At 40.9% G+C, this 27,262-nt stretch overlaps 1 protein-coding gene across 1 annotated transcript; it reads right to left on the bottom strand.

Moving 5' to 3' along the window:
* Positions 1-550: 550 nt before the first annotated feature.
* LOC135476640 (protein phosphatase 1E-like) lies at positions 551-9,369 on the bottom strand. Its single transcript, XM_064756733.1, has 6 exons — positions 9,245-9,369; positions 8,367-8,566; positions 6,451-6,639; positions 5,389-5,532; positions 2,971-3,064; positions 551-2,138 (listed from the first exon to the last, which is right to left on the bottom strand). The coding sequence occupies exons 2-6, from the start codon at positions 8,475-8,477 to the stop codon at positions 943-945; spliced, it is 1,734 nt and encodes a 577-aa protein (XP_064612803.1). The 5' UTR covers positions 8,478-8,566; positions 9,245-9,369; the 3' UTR covers positions 551-942.
* Positions 9,370-27,262: the final 17,893 nt, after the last annotated feature.

The following is a 27,262-nucleotide window of genomic DNA, read 5'->3' as shown; positions in this document are numbered from 1 at the left end:
CTGGTTTCACACATTACCTTCAGCAGAGATACAAGAATTCACCTATGTGTACCATGGCAGTCTGTAAGCAGACATACAAGAGTTCACCTACATGTACCATGGCAGTCTGTAAGCAGACATACAAGAATTCACCTATGTGTACCATGGCAGTCTGTAAGCTCTGTGGGCAATGCATGCCCTTGGGAGTTCCATATGCATATGTTCTATGGGCCTTTGAGAATATGGCCACACAGTTCTATAACGAAGGGCATGTAGGCCATTTGCATCAACTCATTGTGAAGATAAGAAAAGCCCATCCACTTACACAGTTTTGTTGTCTTGAACAAATTTCGTTTCATTACAATATGTCAACTACTTCATGCTTTGGAGAACATATACATAAGCAACAGATTAAATCTTATTCTTGCCCAAATTGGGCAACAAACCAGATGCACTTGATTGTTTATTCTAATAAAATGACATTTGGGCTATAAAAAGAGTCCTGAATAGGCCCAAATTTCACAGGTGGTGAAAAAAGTATCCATGGGCAATAGTGGGGAGAAAGAAAACAACAAAAAAAAAAAACGTTCATTCATTTTTGGTCTTTCCTTGTAGCAGAAGTTGACGTTTCCGTGTAGTTAAATATAAAAATTGGCATCTTTGTAGTGTCAATAAACACACTGCAATAAATATATTGATGAGAGTACAAGTTCACAAGTGATTGAAGATAACACAAGGACACAACAAGAGTATAAATATGGGGGAAGAGACACAAAAAATTATAGGTAAAATATCGAAGACTATGACCAGAATACAGCTGCCTGTAAACAGAATGTTACAATAACAACAACAACAACATCAACAACAAGATTCCATACATGTGCCACACACACACGCAGACATACAGAAGACCACATGCAAGCTTCGATACAGTAATAGTTCAGATGGTAAAGCAAATTCCAATTATCTAGAGCCACAGAGTGGTGTTGCTCTGGTACTGCCAAGGGTTGTCGATGTGCTAGGATTCATACTCCCCTGCTGATGTTTGAGGCCAGACGTCATCAAGAGTGACCTCCCTTTGGTCTGGTACAACGTGCTCTGATTCCCGTACAAGGTCTCATCTACTAATACTCCGTCCTCTTCGTCGGACAGTTCGTCTTCTCGCTGGGCGTACCATGGGATCAGCGTTTCATGCTGTGGCTCCTCTGTTCGATTTGCTTCTGGCTGGGTTTGCTTTCCGCCATGTTGCCTTTTCTCAAGGATTCGCGTCATTGTCTTGGACAGCCATTCCTTGCTCATGTACGAGTTTGCTGGACCGATGCTGGCCTGAGTTAATCGTGCTGGGGCCTGTGCTCTATGATTTAGCCTGTGGTTTTGTACACGTGTTTGACACTTACCCGTAAAAGCCCAAACAGTTTCTTTACTATCTGTTTTGTTCTTGACTTTTTTGTTTCTGGATGTGCATGACTTAGACCTTGACTTTCTGGAATCTGTGTTTATTTGGGAACTGGACCGTAGCGGTTTCTTGCCAGTTTCCATGAAATTATCTTTGCCTGCATCCTTAGTTGATGTCGTTGTTGTTGATGTTGTGGTTCGCTTCTTCTTTGCCTTTAACCCATTTTTTGTGGAATTCTTTTTCTGTCTGCTGTTTGCGTTGCAGCTTCCATCACGTCGTGACTTTCGGCTGCTGTTTTGTTTATCAGATGTGACACCGTTGCATTTCTTTACTGACCCTGCATTATTATCACAGGACCCTAGACCGCCTGATGTGCCAAGGGGAGACAAATCTCCATCAGAATTTTCCTTTCCTTCACAGTTATCTCCCTTGCCTTTCGCATCCATATCAGATCTCTTGGCCTCTTCAATGGTGGATCTCGTTGGCTTGGGCTCTGAAATGTCATCCTTGAAGAAGACGATAACAACAGAGATATTATCCGTGGAGCCATTGTCGCGGGCTATACTGACGAGGCGCTGGGCAACCATGGTGCGGTCACCGTCGCACTCCTGCAAGTATGTGTACATGATCTCAGGTAGTTCCTCCTTGGGTAGTGTGTCCCAGACACCATCACAGCCTAGAATCAGGTAATCTTCTGTGCCATCCAGTTCTACGCTCAAAATGTCAGGTACCGCTGAGATGTAGGGCTTGTGCTCAATGTCACCTGTACAGCAGACAAACACACTACATGACTTTGGGGGGAAATGCTTTTTTTACTTACAACTAACTTTTCTTCCGGCAACCTGCAGATGGTCATGGGTTTTCCTATGCATTTTATCCTGTTTCTTAGCACCATAATGCTGGACACCATTGTATAAGCAATAATATTCTTGAGTATGACACCAATCAAATAAATAAATAAATAAGTAAATAAAAATAACTAACTTTTTGGCATTCCATGTAATTAACTTTAATGGTGTGAAATTCTAAGGTGCCCAAAGGAGGTATGGCACTTAGGCATTGGACATTTGAAAACATCTGGATGTTTAAAAAAATATCTTTGTAACTTTCCAGGAACCAGCTTTGGTTTATGGGAGTCATGGTTAACAATTGGATTTTTATCAAAAGGTCACATAGGAATCCAATGAAAGCTGCTTTATAATAATCAACCGACTTTAAAAACCAGAAAAGCCTATCTACAAACATGAAAATAGTGATATTTTTGAAAAGTACCCTACTAACCATGGGCAAATTTTATATAATTTTAACATACTGTAAGTCTTAGCACTTTTCCAAAGGGATGATTTCAGAATTATCAACACATTTCAGTTGTATCTGCACATTTTTTTTTTTCGTGATGCAAATGACTTTCCACGTGGAATAATACAAGATGGCCAAGGGGTTAGAAGGAGATCTGCGTTTTCAGACTCACACCATTTTCTTGCTGCAGAACCTCGAGATCAAAATCGGTCACACACAAAATTGGGATCTCACTTGTACATGCATAACCGATTACATATATCTAACAGAAGACTTCTGCTGTGTTATGTATTTACCTATTGCTCTTGAAACGGCGATGTTTCCGTTGACCCTCCATGTTCCAAACCAGACAACGACGCCTCCAAGGTCTTCTATCCTTTTCTTCTCATCCTTAAAGGCACAAATAGAATCAAAAGCAAGGATTATTATCCCTATATATGATATACTGTTACCAAGGCCCTATCAACACTGAGAGCAGGGCAGCCAGGCTATAAGTGCTCAACATGCCAGCGATGTACATGTGTACAATGAATACAAATCACGACAGTTAATACCACTTACCCTGAACAAATTTCAACATGCAGACGTGCTAACTTTGACACGTGTCTCTGATTCTTGACTGCCCTTGACTTCATTTCATGAGTTAAAATGTCGATATATACTTGGGGATCACATTGGGGATGGGTAGTATATAATGGTGTAGGTGTATATAAATCACACTGGGGATGGGTAGGTAGTAGGGGTGGGTGTATATAAATCACACTGGGGATGGGTAGGTAGTATGGGTGGGTGTACATAAATCCCATTGGGGATGGGTAGGTAGTAGGGGTAGGTGTACATAAATCACATTGGGGATGGGTAGGTAGTAGGGGTGGGTGTATATAACTCACACTGGGGATAGGGAGGTAGTAGGGGTGGGTGTACGTAAATCACATAGGGGGTGGGTAGGTAGAAGGGGTGGGTGTATATAAAACACACTGGGGATGGAGAGGTGGTAGGGGTGAGTGTAAATAACTCACACTGGGGATGGAGAGGTGGTAGGGGTGGGTGTAAATAACTCACACTGGGGATGGGTAGGTAGTAGGGGTGGGTGTATATAACTCACACTGGGGATAGGGAGGTAGTAGGGGTGGGTGTACGTAAATCACATAGGGGGTGGGTAGGTAGAAGGGGTGGGTGTATATAAAACACATTGGGGATGGAGAGGTGGTAGGGGTGAGTGTAAATAACTCACACTGGGGATGGAGAGGTGGTAGGGGTGGGTGTAAATAACTCACACTGGGGATGGAGAGGTAGTAGGGGTGGGTGTAAATAACTCACACTGGGGATAGAGAGGTAGTAGGGGTGGGTGTACATAAATCAAATTGGGGATGGGTAGGTAGTAGGGGTGGTATACATAACTCACAATGGGGATGGAGAGGTAGTAGGGGTGGGTGTATATAAATCCCATTGGGGACGGGTAGGTAGTAGGGGTGGTATACATAACTCACAATGGAGATGGAGAGGTAGTAGGGGTGGGTGTACATTAATCACATTGGGGATGAATAGGTGGTAGGGGTGGGTGTATATAAATCACAATAGGGATGGGTAAGTAGAAGGGGAGGGTGTATATAAACCACACTGGGGATGGGTAGGTAGTAGGGGTGGGTGTAAATAACTCACAATGGGGATGGAGAGGTAGTAGGGGTGGGTGTATATAAATCACATTGGGGATGGGTAGGTAGTAGGGGTGGTACACATAACTCACAATGGGGATGGAGAGGTAGTAGGGCTGGGTGTATATAAATCACAACGGGGATGAGTAAGTAGAAGGGGTGGGTGTATATAAACTACACTGGGGATGGGTAGGTAGTAGGGGTAGGTGTAAATGACTCACACTGGGGATGGAGAGGTGGTAGGGGTGAGTGTAAATAAATCACATTGGGGAAGGTAGGTACCAGGGTTGGTATACATAACTCACACTGGGGGATGAGAGGTAATAGGGGTGGGTGTATATAAATCACATTGGGGGGAGGGGCAGTATATAATTCATACAGCAAAATTACTGCACAGGCACAAGCACGTTCAGCTAGCATCACTTTTCAATGTGACGCGACATTCCACTACACCTGTACATTGGCACTGGCTGCATGTCTTGACTTCACAACAAAATAATTGCCTGTGTGTTGAGAAGGGTAAATGGACATAGAGTCTTAAAGCCTGAGTGTGAAGTATTAAAATTTCATGACAACGGTTTAAACCCATTTATCCCATAATCACCGCTCCTCGCACCTTGCAAGTCAATGCATGATGTCTTCTCTTATCAACAACATGGGAAGTTCTGCCAGCAACCTGCAGATAGTTGTGGGTTTTCCCTGGGCTATGCCCGGTTTTCTCCCGCCATAATGCTGGCCTCTGTCATACAAGTGAAATATTCTTCAGTACAGCATAAAACACCAATCAAATAAATAAATCTTATCAACCACCTAAATCCCTTCAAAATAAACTATGTGGTTTAAATATATTTAAACTCGTGACATAATTTTCCTTTGTTCCTAGCCAGAGTATTGAAACAAATGAAAATTACACCATTCGTTTAATAAAACTGATATAATAGGTCACTCATTGTACGTCCTCTCTATATATATCCTTCACACATGGATAACTTCAAGCAACTGTGTCGTACTAAGTTATGGCAACTAGACCTGAAGTAATATATAGACAGTTACTCTTACCTCTCTCTCTGGTTTATGGGGGTTCATCACATCATGTACCTGGCCATCCTTCACCAGGACAGCCTGGGAGTCCCCCAGCCAGGCCAGGTGTAACATCTGACCCCGAATTAAAGCTGTCACACAGGTAGTTCCACTCCGCAATCCCTGACAGCAGTAACAAGATAACATGTGTAGACTGATTGATTGATTTATTTATTTGATTACAATTGTACGCCGTATTTCAAAATGTTTCACTTATACGATGCCCGCCAGCGTTAGAATGGAAGAAAAATGAGCAGAGCCCAGGGGAAATCCACAACCAGTCACAGCCTGCTGACTGACCTTCCCAACTACGACCGGAGATGACGCCAGCATGAGCTGCACTTGAACTCATAGCGTTAACACCGCTAAGAGGTTCATCTGCTGCACTTGATGAGATACTTCTTTGCAGCGACCAACCAACCACTGATGATGTTTGGTTAGTGCGATAGCGCAGCGTAATGACCCAGGAGCCTTTCACCAATGCGGCCGCTGTGAGTTCAAGTCCAGCTCATGCTGGCTTCCTCTCCGGCCGTATGTGGGAAGGTCTGCAGCAACCTACGGATGGTCGTGGGTTTCCCCCTGGCTCTGCCCGGTTTCCTCCCACCATAATGCTTGTCGCCATCGTATAAGTGAAATATTCTTGAGTACAACATAAAACACCAATCAAATAAATAAATAAAAAAATCAATAAAGTTCTCAGATTCAATCAAAATGGTTTCCTCCACTAGTCCTTTTTCAGGGCAAAGTTCCACAACTTGCGAACAATGAAAATATGAAGTGTCACCACAATGACTGAAGAACTGCTCACCCATCACTCTTGCAACTCAGTTGATTACGTGGCTAAGACAATGTCCAAGAAAAATAATTTCAGCATATTCATATTACAAGAAAACACTGATCTGTAGCACCTGTGTAGGTAGAAGCACACCCCAGATAGTCTTTGCCCTTAAACCATTCTAAACAAAATATCACAAATCAGTGTTAATATTAATTTTTAGAAAAAAAAAATACATACATGTATATGCTGTCAGCCAGACTTACCTCCCTTTGTGCCTTCTCAATGAAGTTATTGTCTGTGTTGCGATAGGCCTCCTTTATTGCTGTGTTCACATCCCCGTCAAACTGGGGATTGTGGACCATGTGACAGTGGAGATGACTGGCAGTGTAAACGGCTGCCTCCACCCCTCCATGGCCATCATATACGGCATAGTACGACTGACTGGGGAAACCCTGGAGAAACAACAGGAGATTTGAACACAGGAACATGTGACCATCATACATGGCATAGTACAGCTGACTGGGGGAAACCCTGGAGAAACAACAGATTAGAACACATGAGCATGTGACCATCATACACGGCATAGTACAACTGACTGGGGAAACCCCGGAGAAACAACAGGAGATTTGAACACAGGAACATGTGACCATCATACATGGCATAGTACAACTGACTGGGGAAACCCTGGAGAAACAACAGGAGATCTGAACAAAGAAATGTATGACCATCAGACATGGCATAGTACAACTGACTGGGGAAACCCTGGAGGAACAACAGGAGATTTGAACACAGGAGCTTGTGACCATCATACATGACATGGTACAAATGACTGAGGGAAACCCTGGAGAAACAACAGGAGATTTGAACACAGGAGCGTGTGACCATCATGCATAGAATAGTACAACTGACTGGGGGGAAACCCTAGAGAAACAACAGGAGATTTGAACACGGGAGCATGTGACCATCAGACACGGCAAAGTACGACTGACTGGATGCAAACCCTGGGAAACAACCCCATTCTGAACACAAAAGAACCTGTGGGGCCTCTGTTAGTTCAATCTGCATTTCTCAAGATCCACTCACATGCAAGTGAATATGAACATTAAAACTTATGACAATAATGCTTTCTATTCTTTTTTTTCTATTTTCATATTTAGTAGCAGATGAGCTTGTTAAACCCACAAAACAGCAAGAAAACAACTCCAATATAGGTAGCTGTAGAGAGCGTAAATGGACTCTTGTCCCAAACAGGGGCGCCTTCAAGGGTTACCATTCATGATGGAAAGTATTTGTTTAATTTTCTGACTGGAGTTTAAGCACACGCGAGAATATGTGCATGTACAGTGACAGAGTCATCAGAGTAAAACATGGCTGATTGCTGGGTGTCTCCTAAACCTCCTGACTTAAGTCTGTTGCTGTTGAGAGATGGATTCCATTTTTGACCTCTAAAGAACTTTTTAGTGGAATTTATGCATACAGTTGTGAAAATGACACTTAAAATGATTTGCCTGTCACTAAAATAAGGAAGCTTTATAAAATTGTCCAAATTATTTATCTTTATCTCATAGTTCTCTTAGTATGTTTCAATATATGGGTCGCAGAGGTGGTTGAAAAGGTTGAGTGAGTGAGTGAGTGAGTGCTTGGGGTTTAACGTCGTACTCAACAATTTTCAGTCATATGACGACGAAGGAATCATTAGGGTGCATGTACGTGTAATGTGCCTCCTTGATGCAGGACGGATTTCCACCGCTCTTTTTATTTAGTGCTGCTTCACTGAGACGACTTACCGAAGGCAAGTAAGCCACCCCGCCCGAGCCATTATACTGATACGGGTCAACCAGTCGTTGCACTATCCCCTTCATCCTGAACGCCAAGCGAGGAAGTTACAACTTCCTCTTTTAAAGTCTTAGGTGTGACTCGATCAAGGATTGATCCTGGATCTACCGGTCCCGAAGCGGACGCTCTAACAACTGTGCTATCCGGGCCGGTTGAAAAGGTTGAAGAATCAGGGTAGTCATTATTTTTTTTAAATATTTGATTTCAGTGAATTCAATACTGAAGAGTATTCCCAGTACAAATGAATATGTATTAAACATTTACCCATGTAGTGTATATGAAGAGCGCAACCTCTGGCATGTCTAGCTTATAACAACACAAACTATGACCTTGAGATGCTGACCTTGAGTTTGAAGAGACTGTTCAGATCGTGTAAGATGATATGGCGGTCCTCCATCTTGCGCCGCGTGTTCTTGATGGCATGTGCATAGACCTCGTACATCCTCTCTGGCATGGGGATATCCGGCAATTCGCGATTCCAGCGCTCGCACACACTGTACAGCCTTTCAAACGCGGCCTTGGCAAGACGGTGACACTCAATCTCTGTCAACACAAAGGCCTACATTTACATACCATTGGTCAATCAAAACTGAAACATTATTTCATATGCTTGCAACACAAATTTCTCAAACACTATCTTATGTACCTTAAATGACAACAAATTTGGTCCTGGACTAACTTGTCCATTTTTCCACTGATTCTCAGAATCCTATTTATGTTTATAGAAAGGTTTGTTCTGAGGTTTGTTTGGAACATGGGTGATCTTGTACTGGAAAATTTTAAGTTCCAGCACCAAAAATATTATTTTGTGACATTTATATACCTTTAAAAATGCATTTTTGTGGACGAAATTTTAGGTCCTTTAGGATGTATACATTTATAAACATAGATGCTAAATGAAATTGAAATGTTTTCACTTTAGACTCATATCGGCAGTGCAGTGGCTCATGCACACAACATGTCTGTGTTTTGGAACCAGTCTCTATTGAACTAGCATATTTAGGCCTTAATATTGACATTTTCCGTTGTCATCATAAGCTGAAAATGGTTCACAGAATACCATGGATTACCAGCTGAGGTTTTGATCCAGTGATTTCTGGGTTCTACACTAGTCTAACGGGAAATTCCCTCCAGCCCGCAGGTAGATAGTATTTATATAGCACCCTGTTACATTTTATATTATTACTGAAATGCAAGGAGACATATTTTTCCAGGGCTTACGTGGCACTCGTTTCTGTTCTTGTAGGTCGCCATCCTGAGTGTCAAAGCTCTCTCCTTCCTCATAAAGCTCTGTGAGGTCCACCTGTAGTAGGTCATCACATGCACAGCGGGGCTATGGCAGTCGCCAACACACTCGGACATTTACTGGAAATATAACAAATATTCAAGTCAAATCATGGCCATCACCACACCCCACCAAACACATATATACATGTAGTATGGAACTCGGCAAGGGAGAGGAACTGTGAATATTTATCCAGCAGTACACGCACATGTATCTTTTGCTGGTGTGAATATGGATTTAACTAAGGTTGCAAAATGTGTTAGCCTCAATTCCAGCTGACCAACACATTCTAAAATTTTGACTGGTAATTGTACAATGGTCCAGAATGTATGTACATGAGAAATCACATTAAAATTTTAAGGATATTGGATTTCAAAGTTCTTTTTTTTTCTAATTAAATATATAAATAAATAAGTTAAAATCACAACATTACAATGACAAACATGTTAGAAGATTCTGAAATTTCTGAAGAACATATGTAAACCCTATAATCACACTTGTAATACTTTAGACAATGGGACATTATATTCCAAAGTCTCATTCTTGGTCAAATCTGTTACCAAGGTTACATGTGGACGTGCATGTGCTGAGTTATAGGCCTAAAGAAAAATGGACAGATTCATGATGCCCAACCCATACCATTCAGTCTGTATGAGTGTGATTCAGTGACTGAGGACATTAATGTTTTATTCATGCGGCAGGGTCAGTTGCTGAGCTTTGACAAAAATACATTTATTGTATCGAAGAAGGCGTATTACATGGAAATGATTTAATTTTGTCCCGGTATATGCTGTAAATCTTCAACTATTTCGACTTCTAATGCACTTTCTTCAATGAAATTTATGCACACAATTATTCTGAAAATGATGCAAAAAATGACTTTCATAAAACTATGCAAATTATTTCGCCTACACCTTATGGTTCTCAAAGAATGTTTCAAAATATCCTTCCACATCAGGGGGAAGGGGTCAGTATAAACATATACACTAAATCCAGTGGACCTGGTAAGTAGCTGTGTCTTAGCTATTTTTACTTCTGCATATGTTTCTGAAGCTAATTACACAGACAGAAACTACATGTAGAAGTTGCAATTAGGCCTCTGCATCAAGGCATGTCCATGGCCATTACATGTACACCTGACATGATAGTAACCATGTGCCTGCACGCTGCTTGAAGCAGAGACATTGACATATACCTGTATATTATACGTAGGTGTGTTACGCAATTAGCTGTCGGCCCATAGGGCACATAATGAGATTCACCTGCGCCTGATATATTGCAGCTGTCGTCGTTGCAGTGCAGTTAACACAACATTGTATGAATACCCCCATAGACCGTCCTCAACTAACAAACACGTACAAACACATATCTATGAGTGTACTCAACACAAATATAAATGCGCGAAGCAATTTTGTATTGTTTTTGCAAGGGTCAAAATGTTACGTATTTTGACCTCTTCACAGTGACGACAAGAACAAAAATTGCAGTACACCAATGTGATGTACCCGAATGTGATGTACATAACGGTGTGAAATCTATTAGATTTCATTTACGTCAATAAAACAACATGTTGATAAAATACAACATACAATCAATTATGTGTCTAACATTTTGAATATTTGCATGATACAAAGCAATCTTTATGATGTATATATACTATTTGCCTTGGGTTTTTAAATCAATTTTTCCAGTTACATGATGAGGAGGAGTCATTAACTATGTGTACATATACTTGTGGCAGAGCCGCTAAAGTGCTGCCACCACTGGAGCATCATTCCTCAGACACCAAACATGACACCCCACCCAGTCTCACATTATACTGACACCGGGCCAACAAGTCCTGTTTTCTTGCACTAACATCTCAATGATGAGTGCCAAGCAAGGAAGCAACATGTTCATGTACCATTTTCAAGGTGTTTGGTATGACCCAGCCTGGGTTTGATCCCAGGTCTCTCAACTTCAAGGCAGACACTCTAACCATTAGGCCACCCAACCGGTCTCCACTAGATGACCTTTGTTCAATTTGAGATTGTTGTTTTTATTTTGAGCTCTAATAATGAATGAATGACGGAACATAATACCTGACATCACAATAATATATGTACATTTAGGACCAAACATAACACCTGACATCACAATATTTATTTATTTATTTAGTTGATTGGTGTTTTATGCCGTACTCAAGAATATTTCCCTTATACAACGGTGGCCAGCATTATGGTGGGAGGAAAAAGGGCAGAGCCCGGGGGAAACCCATGACCATCCGCAGGTTGCTCGCAGGCCTTCCCATGTACGGCCGGAGAGGAAGCCAGCATGAGCTGGACTTGAACTCACAGCGACCGCATTGGTGAGAGGCTCCTAGGTCATAACGCTGTGATAGCGCGCTAACCAACTGAGCCACGGAGGCCCCCGACATCACAATAATATATACATGTAGATTTAGGACCAAACATAACACCTGACATCACAATAATATATGTACATTTAGAAAGTAATAATGAGTGAAAGAATTCTTGCTGTGTTCTGACCATTTTACTTTTTTCAGCCATATTACGTGTTTTAACAAGTACATGTCAAAGTCATGTTTACGTGTTTAAAAAGGCCATTAAACTACATGTATAATAATAATAATAATAAGTGCACCAATCTGTTACATTTACGTCGTCATGCCTCGACTTCATTATTACTACTACATGTATTTCACTCACACACAACTAACAGGCTTTATAAGCAGTATACATCTATCTGTTTCAAGTTGTGGGCCATAAAAGCCCCTAAGATGTGTCATGAACAATGATTTGAAATAAACCTGGATGGGTTTTTGTCAAAAACATACCTGTATTTTTAGCCTTGATACTATTTACATGTACACGTGTGTAGAATGACAATTACGTCTGTTTAACAGGATACAAACTTCATACACTAATATACACTATTAATAGTGAGACTACTTCAGGTTGAGGACACCACAGGTTTATCAATGTTACAGTTAACTGGGTTTTCAATAAAGAGGCGAGCACGAGGAGGTAGTTTGCTCATTCAGCAGATTCCTGATGACGTCATTCTGAATCTCTAAGACACCAGCATGCCTGTCAACATACTTTGTTAAAATAGTTCTGTTGTAAACTCATTCCTCAGCATTTTCTCATATCAAAGAGCAACTTTCAGTGCAATTTATGCACACTCTTAATTTGATTTTAGAGACAAAACTATATTGGTTGAGTTAATTGATTACAGGCCTTCATGCCAAGTGTCTACAGAGAATAAGGACTTCAGAATATGCTTAATTAAAAACCTTGCAAATCTGCGAAAAGGTTGAAGAGTTACAGAATATATAAACACTTAACCACATGTAATTTAAGCTGCCTTTCAAACCATGAAAATTCTTGATACAAGTACATATGACATGTACATTTACATGTATGCGATAAGCAAATACATACACGTACATGTGCACAAAACTTTATGATCAGTGTGACTTCAAATCGGCATACAAATGAAATGTTAGCCCTAAAGCACTCCAACTATTTTCTTCTATTGGCCTAGCGTTACTATACATTCACAGGCATTTATTTTTGTCATGTTTTTTTTACCAGAATCTAAATGGATTCCTGTGGAATTTCATAACCTGAATCCACCAGAATCACAATTGTGCAAAGCTACTGCAGCAAAGCAGTTGACCAAAGGCAATGGTTTTGACACACAGCAAACAGACATGGGGAGTTTGTATTTGACAGTGGAAAACAATGTGTGTTTTTTTGTATTTGACAGTGGAAAACAATGTGTGCTTTATTATTCAAAAAACGAAAACCAAAGTGAGTTAAAATAGGTGTCTTTTACAAGAATCCGAGCAGATTCAAATAAATTTGGTTTACAGGGTCATCACGACAATAAGATACACAGAATCGCGTGGACAATAAAACATTTGAAATAACCTTCAAATGTGCAATGTAGAACCACACAGTGCATGCAGCATTGGTGGAAACTTCATACAACAGGGACAGTCACATTTTTGCCAAGGACTTATTAATTGGCTCTGTGGCTGGGGTTATAGGCGGAGACTGGGCATTGACAGTGTCCAGGGACAAACAGCTTTCCACTTATCACTTAACAACCCTGACAGCACACACATACCTGGAGGCAAACTGAGAGGATGACTTGTCCAGTCTCATACAAGCACCCTTCAAAGCCCTAGACAGGCCGGAAGGCATATGGATGGCCTGCATCACAACCTCACTGACGTCTAAATCAAACTATAATAGGCTAGGCCAGGAACCACCAGGAAGCAGTCAATCATGTTTAGAAGGTAGATGGTTAATTTACTATAACACAAAGCTGTTGTAGACTTCATTCAGACTTACTATGCTAAAATTGTGACCCACTTTCACGGCTTTTTGATTTAATACTGAGAGTTGTCAGAGCCATTCATGCTCAAATCTATGTTAAAGAGTAATATCACAAGTAAAAACTGAGTCTGACTTAAGTCTAAGACACCTTGGTGATGTTGAGGCCTTGACCCAGGATCATAAACCTATCTCACACTTAAGTCTAAGACAGCTTGGTGATGTTGAGGCCTTGCCCTGGGATCATGAAGCTACATGTATCTCACACTTAACTCTAAGACAGACTGGTGATGTTGGGGCCTTGCCCTGGGATCATGAAGCTATCTCACACTTAAGTCTAAGACAGCTTGGTGATGTTGAGGCCTTGCCCTGGGATCATGAAGCTATCTCACACTTAAGTCTAAGACAGCTTGGTGATGTTGAGGCCTTGCCCTGGGATCACGAAGCTATCTCACACTTAAGTCTAAGACAGCTTGGTGATGTTGAGGCCTTGCCCTGGGATCATGAAGCTATTTCACACTTAACTCTAAGACAGATTGGTGATGTTGAGGCCTTGTCCTGGGATCATGAAGCTATCTCACACTTAACTCTAAGACAGATTGGTGATGTTGGGGCCTTGCCCAGGATCACGAAGCTATCTCACACTTAACTCTAAGACAGATTGGTGATGTTGGGGCCTTGCCCGGGATCACGAAGCTATCTCACACTTAACTCTAAGACAGATTGGTGATGTTGGGGCCTTGCCCGGGATCACAAAGCTATCTCACACTTAACTCTAAGACAGATTGGTATTGTTGGGGCCTTGCCCAGGATCACGAAGCTATCTCACACTTAACTCTAAGACAGAATGGTGATGTTGGGGCCTTGCCCGATGTCACGAAGCTATCTCACACTTAACTCTAAGACAGATTGGTGATGTTGGGGCCATGCCCTGGGATCATGAAGCTATCTCACACTTAACTCTAAGACAGATTGGTGATGTTGGGGCCTTGCCCCGGGATCACGAAGCTATCTCACACTTAACTCTAAGACAGATTGGTGATGTTGAGGCCTTGCCCTGGGATCATGAAGCTACATGTATCTCACACTTAACTCTAAGACAGATTGGTGATGTTGGGGCCTTGCCCAGGATCACGAAGCTATCTCACACTTAACTCTAAGACAGATTGGTGATGTTGGGGCCTTGCCCAGGATCACGAAGCTATCTCACACCTAACTCTAAGACAGATTGGTGATGTTGGGGCCTTGCCCGGGATCACGAAGCTATCTCACACTTAACTCTAAGACAGAATGGTGATGTTGGGGCCTTGCCCGGGGTCACGAAGCTATCTCACACTTAACTCTAAGATATTGCTTGACAACATAAATTGTGGGTAAGTTACTGTAACACAATTAAGAACTAAAATAACAGATAAGAACAAACCAAGCTTAATGATAGAAATATTGCCTTAAACGGGCTTCATGATCCACATCTCACAGCTGAGTCATCAAAAACACCTCACAAATTTCAACAGGTACTTGAGTAATTTTGGAATTTGTAATAAAGTAGTGAAAATGTTGTCCACACACATATACACACAAAAAGGGCTAACACAGAAAGCTACGGGTATGCACGGAAAAGAATCTTTTCCATTAAAACTGTTTTGTACTAGCTGACTCACATTAGTAAAATGATTAGTTTTGGTAAATTCTGGTCAAAGATTTAATAGACACTTTGAAAATCCTTCTTTTTCTTAAAAACAGCTCTTTAGCTGGATTAGGGTTTACATATACATAGCACAGCCTGTGGCTTATAGTCATCAGGTTTGTCAGGTAAATGATGCAGGTTTAGGGTTTATGTATACATAGCATAGCCTGTGGCTTATAGTCATCAGGTTTGTCAGGTAAGTGATGCAGGTTTAGGGTTTACATATACATAGCATAGCCTGTGGCTTATAGTCAGAAGGTTTATCAGGTAAGTGATGCAGGTTTAGGGTTTACATATACATAGCATAGCCTGTGGCTTATAGTCAGAAGGTTTATCAGGTAAGTGATGCAGGTTTAGGGTTTACATATACATAGCATAGCCTGTGGCTTATAGTCATCAGGTTTGTCAGGTAAGTGATGCAGGTTTAGGGTTTACATATACATAGCATAGCCTGTGGCTTATAGTCAGAAGGTTTATCAGGTAAGTGATGCAGGTTTAGGGTTTACATATACATAGCATAGCCTGTGGCTTATAGTCATCAGGTTTATCAGGTAAGTGATGCAGGTTTAGGGTTTACGTATACATAGCATAGCCTGTGGCTTATAGTCAGAAGGTTTATCAGGTAAGTGATGCAGGTTTAGGGTTTACATATACATAGCATAGCCTGTGGCTTATGGTCAGAAGGTTTGTCAGGTAAGTGATGCAGGTTTAGGGTTTACATATACATAGCATAGCCTGTGGCTTATAGTCAGAAGGTTTATCAGGTAAGTGATGCAGGTTTAGGGTTTACATATACATAGCATAGCCTGTGGCTTATAGTCAGAAGGTTTATCAGGTAAGTGATGCAGGTTTAGGGTTTACATATACATAGCATAGCCTGTGGCTTATAGTCATCAGGTTTGTCAGGTAAGTGATGCAGGTTTAGGGTTTACATATACATAGCATAGCCTGTGGCTTATAGTCAGAAGGTTTATCAGGTAAGTGATGCAGGTTTAGGGTTTACATATACATAGCATAGCCTGTGGCTTATAGTCATCAGGTTTATCAGGTAAGTGATGCAGGTTTAGGGTTTACGTATACATAGCATAGCCTGTGGCTTATAGTCAGAAGGTTTATCAGGTAAGTGATGCAGGTTTAGGGTTTACATATACATAGCATAGCCTGTGGCTTATGGTCAGAAGGTTTGTCAGGTAAGTGATGCAGGTTTAGGGTTTACATATACATAGCATAGCCTGTGGCTTATGGTCAGAAGGTTTGTCAGGTAAGTGATGCAGGTTTAGGGTTTACATATACATAGCATAGCCTGTGGCTTATAGTCATCAGGTTTGTCAGGTAAGTGATGCAGGTTTAGGGTTTCCATATACATAGCATAGCCTGTGGCTTATAGTCAGAAGGTTTATCAGGTAAGTGATGCAGGTTTAGGGTTTACATATACATAGCATAGCCTGTGGCTTATAGTCAGAAGGTTTATCAGGTAAGTGATGCAGGTTTAGGGTTTACATATACATAGCATAGCCTGTGGCTTATAGTCATCAGGTTTGTCAGGTAAGTGATGCAGGTTTAGGGTTTACGTATACATAGCATAGCCTGTGGCTTATAGTCAGAAGGTTTATCAGGTAAGTGATGCAGGTTTAGGGTTTACATATACATAGCATAGCCTGTGGCTTATAGTCATCAGGTTTGTCAGGTAAGTGATGCAGGTTTACGTATACATAGCATAGCCTGTGGCTTATAGTCATCCGGTTTGTCAGGTAAGTGATGCAGGTTTAGGGTTTACATATACATAGCATAGCCTGTGGCTTATAGTCATCAGGTTTGTCAGGTAAGTGATGCAGGTTTAGGGTTTACGTATACATAGCATAGCCTGTGGCTTATAGTCATCAGGTTTATCAGGTAAGTGATGCAGGTTTAGGGTTTACGTATACATAGCATAGCCTGTGGCTTATAGTCAGAAGGTTTATCAGGTAAGTGATGCAGGTTTAGGGTTTACATATACATAGCATAGCCTGTGGCTTATGGTCAGAAGGTTTATCAGGTAAGTGATGCAGGTTTAGGGTTTACATATACATAGCATAGCCTGTGGCTTATAGTCATCAGGTTTGTCAGGTAAGTGATGCAGGTTTAGGGTTTACGTATACATAGCATAGCCTGTGGCTTATAGTCAGAAGGTTTATCAGGTAAGTGATGCAGGTTTAGGGTTTACATATACATAGCATAGCCTGTGGCTTATAGTCATCAGGTTTGTCAGGTAAGTGATGCGGCGAGGTTTAGGGTTTACATGTACATAGCATTTTGGGCTATCCAGTTTCCTCTGTCTATAAACCTGACTGCTGTCGTAGAAGTTAAAACAAAATCTCAGGCTCAACACTGAACACTAATCAAATATACAATAAATAAATTAATCTCAAATTTCACACTATATGAACAGGTGCCTGTTCAATTCAGTTTACTCTTTTCCTAAAACATGTTTCAAAGATATTTATAATCCCAAACCACACCTGGATGATACAGCACACATACCACACTCCATACATCAATCTCTCATTTTTTGCCATTAATGCGTCCCTAATGAAGCAGAGATTACTACTTAAACCCTTATAAATGATCATTTCTCGGCTGCCAATATTGCCCACAGCACTTAACATGTCCCTTCATCAGTTACAAACTCTTGTCGTGACAGATCGAGCCACTGTTCATCCACTCTCAGCCCGGGTACACCGTAGACATGCTAGGTGTTTTGTGTGGGTGTGACATGATGGCTTACCCTTTCGGCAACTCTATGATTATTTAACATTTGCAGCTCCTGATATAGCAGGATTAGATGGCACTCTGGCCATGAATCGCCTGCCATGACCATACAACGGTTCCCCATACACCTAACTCCCGTCCCTATTAATAACGCTTGTTAACCATCCTACTGATTCGGTGACCCTAAATCCAACCTCCTCAAAGATTTGGTGTGTATTCAGTATGCAAGTGGATATTAAAAAAAAATGTAAAACTACCAAACACATACCTCTACCCAGGATTTTAAACGTGCTGCACTGTTTCCCTAAAATATGCACCCTTCCCCTTTCTTATCACACCCAATGTTAACAGACAGGCAGTGGACAGTTGTCCCCCTTCCCCTTTCTTATCAGGCACAATGTTAACAGACAGGCAGTGGACAGTTGTCCCCTTCCCCTTTCTTATCACACACAATGTTAACAGACAGGCAGTGGACAGTTGTCCCCCTTCCCCTTTCTTATCAGGCACAATGTTAACAGACAGGCAGTGGACAGTTGTCCCCTTCCCCTTTCTTATCACACACAATGTTAACAGACAGGCAGTGGACAGTTGTCCCCTTCCCCTTTCTTATCACACACAATGTTAACAGACAGGCAGTGGACAGTTGTCCCCTTCCCCTTTCTTATCACACACAATGTTAACAGACAGGCAGTGGACAGTTGTCCGCTTCCCCTTTCTTGTCACACACAATGTTAACAGACAGGCAGTGGACAGTTGTCCCCTTCCCCTTTCTTATCACACACAATGTTAACAGACAGGCAGTGGACAGTTGTCCGCTTCCCCTTTCTTGTCACACACAATGTTAACAGACAGGCAGTGGACAGTTGTCCCCTTCCCCTTTCTTATCACACACAATGTTAACAGACAGGCAGTGGACAGTTGTCCCCTTCCCCTTTCTTATCACACACAATGTTAACAGACAGGCAGTGGACAGTTGTCCCCTTCCCCTTTCTTATCACACACAATGTTAACAGACAGGCAGTGGACAGTTGTCCCCTTCCCCTTTCTTATCACACACAATGTTAACAGACAGGCAGTGGACAGTTGTCCCCTTCCCCTTTCTTATCACACACAATGTTAACAGACAGGCAGTGGGCAGTTGTCCCCTTCCCCTTTCTTATCACACACAATGTTAACAGACAAGCAGTGGACAGTTGTCCCCTCTCCCCTTTCTTATCAGGCACAATGTTAACAGACAGGCAGTGGACAGTTGTCCCCCTTCCCCTTTCTTATCACACACAATGTTAACAGACAGGCAGTGGACAGTTGTCCCCTTCCCCTTTCTTATCAGACACAATGTTAACAGACAGGCAGTGGACAGTTGTCCCCTTCCCCTTTCTTATCAGACACAATGTTAACAGACAGGCAGTGGACAGTTGTCCCCCTTCCCCTTTCTTATCACACACAATGTTAACAGACAGGCAGTGGACAGTTGTCCCCTTCCCCTTTCTTATCACACACAATGTTAACAGACAGGCAGTGGACAGTTGTCCCCTTCCCCTTTCTTATCACACACAATGTTAACAGACAGACAGTGGACAGTTGTCCGCTTCCCCTTTCTTATCAGACACAATGTTAACAGACAGGCAGTGGACAGTTGTCCCCCTTCCCCTTTCTTATCACACACAATGTTAACAGACAGGCAGTGGACAGTTGTCCGCTTCCCCTTTCTTATCACACACAATGTTAACAGACAGGCAGTGGACAGTTGCCCCCTTCCCCTTTCTTATCACACACAATGTTAACAGAGAGGCAGTGGACAGTTGCCCCCCTTCTCCTTTCTTATCACACACAATGTTAACAGACAGGCAGTGGACAGTTGTCCCCCTTCCCCTTTCTTGGCACTCACAATGTTAACAGACAGGCAGTGGACAGTTGTCCAATTCCCCTTTCTTGTCACACAAAATGTTAACAGACAGGCAGTGGACAGTTGTCCCCTCTCCCCTTTCTTATCAGACACAATGCTAACAGAGAGGCAGTGGACACCTGCCAGCTTTTCCCTTTTTGTCACACACAATGTTAACAGATAGGCAGTGGACAGTTGCCTCCATGTCCCTTTTTTGTCAGACTCAATGTTAACAGATAGATAGTGGACAGTTGGCACCCTTCACCTTTCTTGACAAGTGTACATTGCACCCAGTCCCTTCCTCGACTGATTTCTAGCCAGAGATATGAAATATAATACATATACAATGTTGGATAATTAACCAAAGGAACACAGGACATGATGTACACTTTCAAACATGCTGATTACACAACTGGTTTAATAATGCAGATAATGGGTGTTTTGTTCTTAACACTCCTAGCTAAATGAGTTCGGGATAAATTTTCTTTTCTTTGTCACAGGCTCATCAATTTTTCAAGTTCCCCGAAAGAAAATAACAGCCATCAGAAGATGGCAAATCCCCCCAGGGCTATGCTTTACAGATCAATTCAATACACATGTACGTGTATCACCCACGCCATCAACGGCATGCACTATCAACAGGTCACCATTCTATGTTCAAACAGCATTAATTTTAGAAAAAACTGATGTGGCCCAACCCAAATACAGCATGGTTTTCTGAAATTTTAATGAAAATCCAATTACACCAGTAGGAAGAAATGAATGAATTTGGTTTTTGTATGTTGTACTCATCAGTTTTTAAGTCATCTGATGACGAAGAGCTATTAGGTGTGTGTACATATACATATACTTCTTGTCGCATGGTGACGCAGTGAGTTCATGCCGCCAAACCGCTGCAGCCACTGATGTACCATGCTGCGGACACTAGCAGAAATGACACCCCGACCCAATCACATTATGCTGACACCAGGCTGTTTTCTTGCTCTCACCTCTGAGTGCTGAATGCCACGCAAAGCAGCAAGAAGTACCATTTTTAAAGTTTTTGGTATGACCTGACCCTGGTTTGATCCTGGGTGTCCTGACTATGAGGTGGATGCTCTAACCATTAGGCCACCGAAGCAGTTTGCAAGCCTGGATATAATTTTTAAGTTGGTGCAGGCCATAATGGCAAATCTTTCAGCTTTATTAAAGACATTATTAAAGAAGTTCCACAAAGTTATTCTTCTCTGTCTAAATGCTATTTGGTGCAGCACAAGACAATGTCCTTCCATCCATTTTCATTTTAACATTTATGCTTTTTTATTATATACTGTTATTTCAGAATGACATACAACACAACTCCCAGATCAGATGCCAGTTAATTGCTCAAAAAGGTCCCTCAAATTCAATACACCATGCTACTCCTTCTCAACCACTGCACACAAGGAAACTATAAATACATACAGATAATTGAGAGACATTCCAATCGTATCAGTAAAAGCTTTCCCATTGTTTATTCATGGTCAGGCAGAATGTTTGCAACGGAGCTACATGTAACAGTAATTGGCTTGCTGGAACATTTCAGCATTTGTTGGCAAGAGAAAAGATTTGAACAGAGTGGGAGTGTGCAAACTCATGCAATATTTGACAGTACAATTACTCCAGATACAAAGAATTACCCACTGGTCTGACTATAGCTATACTACAATCTTCTACAACCAAAGTTCAGCCATTTTATAATGTCTCACAGGCATTCACTCTAAGATGTAAAAAAAAACCCCAAAAAACAATACATGTACAATACAGCATTTTTCTTTGCGGTTATTTCTACACATGGAAACCACTAATGGCTGTGTATTAAACACAAAATCTTATTTTCTTCTTTAATATTAACTTGTTTTTATGTTACTTTAATTTGTTGCAACACTTTACGATACACGATATTTTTGGGCACAAGTTTAAAACAGTGGATTGAATCATCACCACCACCACCAACAACAACAAAAGCAAAGGATTGCTTCTGGGAAAGGGTAAAGGCACAGCTGGGAACCTTTACCTGTGTAATGGCAATTCAGGTCCAAGCTGAACAGACCACTGACCTCTTGTAATGTAAGAGTAACATATTACCAATTTGCCAACAAAACAAAATCGCATATAAACAGAAATGAACAACAAACTACACAGCTTTGGATCAAGTTACTTTTTTCAGGAAAGGTTTCTGTTACCCTAATTCTTCAACGTTTTCAACCACCTATGCAACCAATATTTTAAAACATTCCGAGAGAACGACATGTATGGAATGTAGAGAAATAATTTAAACACTTTTACGAAACTTGCATCTTTAGTAACACAAATAAATTATTTTTCTTGTCGTTTTCATTATAAATGTATTCATAAATTCCACTGAGAAAGTGCTTTAGTGGTTGAAAAGGTTGAAGATTTACAGTAACTTTGTATACATTCAACGGTTTTATTGTTGAGGTTTCAAGTTTGGTGTCCCTTTTCAATGGATCCCTAGCAGTTTTAAACAAGAACATCCATGTATTGTACACCATGGCAAAAAGGAGAATAGTGTTAAAAGAAAAGCGATCTATTCAAAAGATCTAAATTATTTGTAAAAAAAGGCTCAAATAAAGATTATAACTAGATTTAAAAGCTGGTTACTGTGCTACTATTCTACTGAATGGATGTCTGGATGTTTTAATGTGTGGATGCGTGGATGTCTGAATGTGTGAATTTATGAATGTATGGATGTCTGGATGTGTGGATGTCTGGATGTGTGAATGTTTAAATATGCGGATGTGTGAATCTGTGGACGTGTCAATGTGTGGATGTGTGAATATGTGCATGTGTGATTGCCTGTATGTGTGGATGTGTGAATATGTGGGTGTGTAAATGTGTGGGTGTGTAAATGTGTGGATGTGTGAATGTCTGGATGTGTGAGTGTGGGGATGTCTGAATGCTTGGATGTGTGGATGTCTGAATGAATGAATATGTGGATGTCTGAATGTGTGAATATGTGGATGCCTGTATATGTGGATGTGTGAATGTGTGAATGTCTGGGTGTGTGAATGGCTGGATGTCTGAATATCTGGATGCGTGAATGTCTGGATGTCTGGTTGAGTGAATGTGTTGATGTGAGAATATGTGGATGTGTGGATGTCTGGATGTGTGAAAGTGTGGATGTGTGGATGTCTGAATATATGGATGTCTGAATGTGTGGATGTCTGAATGTGTGGATGTCTGAATGTATGGATGTCTGAATGTGTGGATGTGTGAATGAGTGGATGTCTGCATGTGTGAATGTCTGCATGTGTGAATGTCTGGATGTCAATGTGTGTATGTCTGAATGTCTGGATGTGTGGACATGTGAATGTCTGGTTGTCTGAATGTTTGGATGTGTGGATGTCTGGATGTGTGAATTTCTGGATGTATGAACATCTGGATGTGTGGATGTCTGAATGTGTAGATGTCTGAATGTGTGGATGTGTTGATGTCTGAATGTCTAGGTGTGTGGATGTGTGGATGCCTGAATGTATGAATGTTTGGATGTCTGAATGTCTGGATGTCTGGATGTCTGAACGTCTGGATGCATCTAACCTTCTTTTGCCAAACATAATTTCAGCACAAAATGGGAGTTCTGAGACATACATGTAAAGTGGGGTAAGAGACGACGGGATCCCGGCCCATTTTGTAGAAATTCTATTACAATAAATATAAGCTTTCACAAGCAGGGAAAACACTGAAGAATATAGTAATCACTGAAGAATCAGCATGATACTGAAGAACACTAGTGCAAAACAGGACTTTATTTCTCAAAAGAAAGGTAAACTTTCATGACTTTACAATTTACTCACTGTAATTCTTCAACCTTTTGCATGTTTGCGAGGTGTTTATCCAGGCATATCCTGAAGGCATTATTCCACGTAGACAGAGAAAAGAATACTTTTGGTGAAGCCCTGAATTGGGCCAATCCAACCAGTGTAGTTTTTGTCTCCAAAATCAGATTATAAATGTGCATAAATTACACTGAATGCTTCTTTTTGATATATGAAAAGGTTGAGGAATTAGAGTATATAATAATATAGAGGTGCTTTTTTTTTTACTATCTAAAACAGAGCCATATGCATGAATACACACATGCCATGACTGGCCTAATGAGAACTAATCACCAACCAAACAGCTAAATCTTCAGACAGACAGCAGGGTTGGATACACCAACAGGAAACTGCCTGGAACCCTGCCAGTACACAACATACGTGTTTGCCCAAGTATACATGTATCTTAAACAAGTCTGCAGAAAACAATGGGAGATTATGCTCTGTCCTAACAATAGTGTCCGCAGGATTCCTAATTACCGCTAGCTACACCTACATGTACACACAGGCCCATACAGTGTATGTCTATATTTTATATATGTATACTTTTGATTGTCAGTGTTGGATCAACATGTATAAAAGAAGCACAGAATGCTATAATCTCTCCCTACACAGGTTGAGTACAGCCAAAAATGTTAGGTAGGATACATTTTCTCTGTGTGGACTCTCAAGTGTGACAAGTGTGGCGCGAGTCTTTGCACGAATCGATTCGCAGATTCTTGTCAAAATTCTAGGCTTGATAATCTAGGACCTATGGCAGGGCAAAAACAGAGAGGTTGGTATACAGTTCATGCTCTTCATGATGCTAATGGTGGACACACTCGGTAATGAGTGCTAGGATAAACCACCGACCTTTGGCAAGTTACTGATGAAGATTTCCACATGTGATAAGCAGATATGCACACCATATTATTCCCTGCCAAAGGCCAGTTTGAAACTCACACCTTGTGTGTTGCAGCGATAAGTTCTATTTATTTATTTATTTATTTGATTGGTGTTTTACGCCGTACTCAAGAATATTTCACCTATATGACGGCAGACATCATTATGGTGGGTGGAAACCAGGCTAAGCCCAGGGGAAACCCACGACCATCCGCAGGTTGCTGACAGACCTTCCAACGTACGGCCGGCGATACGTTCAAAGGCATATACAGTATGTTATTAAACACCTGAACACATATCTATTTGTGACACATGCTCCATGTTGATGGCAGGACGTACATGTTTGCTCCCCTTTTTAATCTTCAGGATATGCATGTTTAACAGGACATACATGTTATTGTACAGTACATACTGTTTGCTTGTCCACAGGCACATCATGCTACAGGACACACATTTACTTATCTGCTCTTTGCTTATACGAATAAACAAATATACCAATATTTACATAAATACATGTAACAGCAAACAGAAAAGTGACAACATTTAGTCTACACCTATTAGACCATCCTTAAACTGTTAAACAATGTTGGTTTCAGATGATCTGGCCATATCATTTGCAATTATGTATGTGGACCATTAGAGAAGGTCATTTTTTCTTTGTTTCCACAGGAAATCACATCCAAAATAAAAACAAAAAAAGAAATCTTTTTCTGAAGAAATGCTCAATGAGTACATTTATACAGTATGTGGGTAGATTACGGTTTACGAAACAAATTTAGGACGTCCTTCAAATAGAATACAAAAACACATCAGAAACAAAACAATAAAAGATTTTTCTGAAGAAATGCTCAATAAGAACATTTGCATATAGGGTTCCTTTTGGTGGGTACCTTTATTCTTCTAAAATTTGGGACAGATATTAGTTGTGTTGAAAGTTGAATATCACATTCCTTTACCAGCCTTTTGCAAAAGTAAACATATGAGTATGTTGTTCATTTGTGAGAAACAAGAAACTCAATATTCCTGCTAGAATTACACATAAATTGGCTAAAATGAGCAGACCAGGTGTTCCAAAATTTAGAAGAAATAAAGTAGGTGTTAAGGTTCTACAAAACAAACATGTGTATTTTGTGAGAATGGCTTTGTGAAGGCATCTTAACAGTTATAAATTTATACCAGTAGTGCATGCACAGGAGTACGTGTACATGTATGTGTGCTATGTGTATGTGTGCTACGTGTATGTGTGCTATGTGTATGTCTGCTGAGGATTAAAGGTTGCTGCTATAAAGCTCTGAGCAAAGCCTCTATAGTTAGGCTAGATGTTAAGGAGGATGAGACTGTGCAGGGAAAGAATAGGTGTGGAAGTGTTAAAGTCACCTGGGACTCTGTAATAGGTTGACGGTCATCGCACAAAGAACTGGTCAATGGAACTCTGAGATAAACCGCTAAATGAGAACAAATCACAATCAATAGGACTCCATAATTAAGCCCTTGGAGCAGCCGTATATTCCAAATGTGGCTGTGCGTGTAAATGATGTTCATCTGTGTAGTCATACAGCTAGCCATTTAGTCCCACGGCAGAATTCTATCAATAAACCCTTCAGCTGAGGATTGATCGCGATCAATGCAGCAGCAGCAACAGCCACATACTGGTGATCGATGAGTGGGACAAAGTTCTGGGGTTATAGTACGTGCGATGATCAAGACATAGCATCCCGCCTCCCCCGCCTCCCCCCCGAAAACCTTGATGCAGGATTCCTGCTCAACTACTAGAACCTGTAGCGTATACTGCACATACCCATCCACATCAATACATGTATATATATATGCACATATATGCCTGGACTTGGACCAGTGTGAAAGATATAGACTATAAATTCAGCTATTTCCCATAAAATTTACTGTGGATATTGGTTACATGAAATGCATTTTCAATAACAAGGCATTTCATTTCATACACTCAAACAATAAAAGCGTGAGTGCAAAATTTAGCAAGCGAAGTGCTCTACAATTGTTGCATGCATGAAAATATCATCAATTAGCAATACCGTATTGATCAGTGTACAAGTACTTGTATATTATGCTTTACTTGATTACACATATGTACATGTATGAGAAACTTACAAAAAAATACAGAAAAAAACCCCAACAAACAATTGAAACTGTGCATATACTAAACAGTACTGAGTGCTTTTAATTATTAAGTGAAGGAAAGTTGATTTGATATGGCAAGAGTTTCATGTTCCAGCACAGCTTAACCAGACAACAGGTCAAATCTGGATGGCTGAAAAATGCATGGCATATCATATGTATGCCTATCCAATTAACTGACAGCAAATGAATAACAACATCGCAAATACACAACAATGAGGAAGTTCATGGATGCCATACATGTATCAACAAGTCAAAGCAAAACACACTGGCTCTAGGGCTTCAGGATACATACACAGACTTAATCACCACCTATCAACTGATGATGATCTCTTTACATATAATTTTGAATGTATTTGTTGTGCATAAGTTTATCCCTGTATTTACCCATTTGCATGAAT

The sequence above is a fragment of the Liolophura sinensis genome, chromosome 10 (assembly GCF_032854445.1).
Source record: "Liolophura sinensis isolate JHLJ2023 chromosome 10, CUHK_Ljap_v2, whole genome shotgun sequence".
Lineage (NCBI taxonomy): Eukaryota > Metazoa > Mollusca > Polyplacophora > Chitonida > Chitonidae > Liolophura > Liolophura sinensis.
This window is presented reverse-complemented; position numbering and strand designations above follow the sequence as displayed.

What these genes read in the sequence shown, in the direction of transcription:
- LOC135476640 (XM_064756733.1), bottom strand. Translation starts at nt 8,477, where the DNA reads ATGCCAGAGAGGATGTACGAGGTCTATGCACATGCCATCAAGAACACG. An exon ending in CCCATAAACCAGAGAGAGAG is followed by an intron (nt 3,065 to 5,388) that starts GTAAGAGTAACT and finishes TGTGCCTTTAAG; the next exon opens with GATGAGAAGAAAAGGATAGA. An exon ending in CGCCGTTTCAAGAGCAATAG is followed by an intron (nt 2,139 to 2,970) that starts GTAAATACATAA and finishes TCTGCTGTACAG; the next exon opens with GTGACATTGAGCACAAGCCC.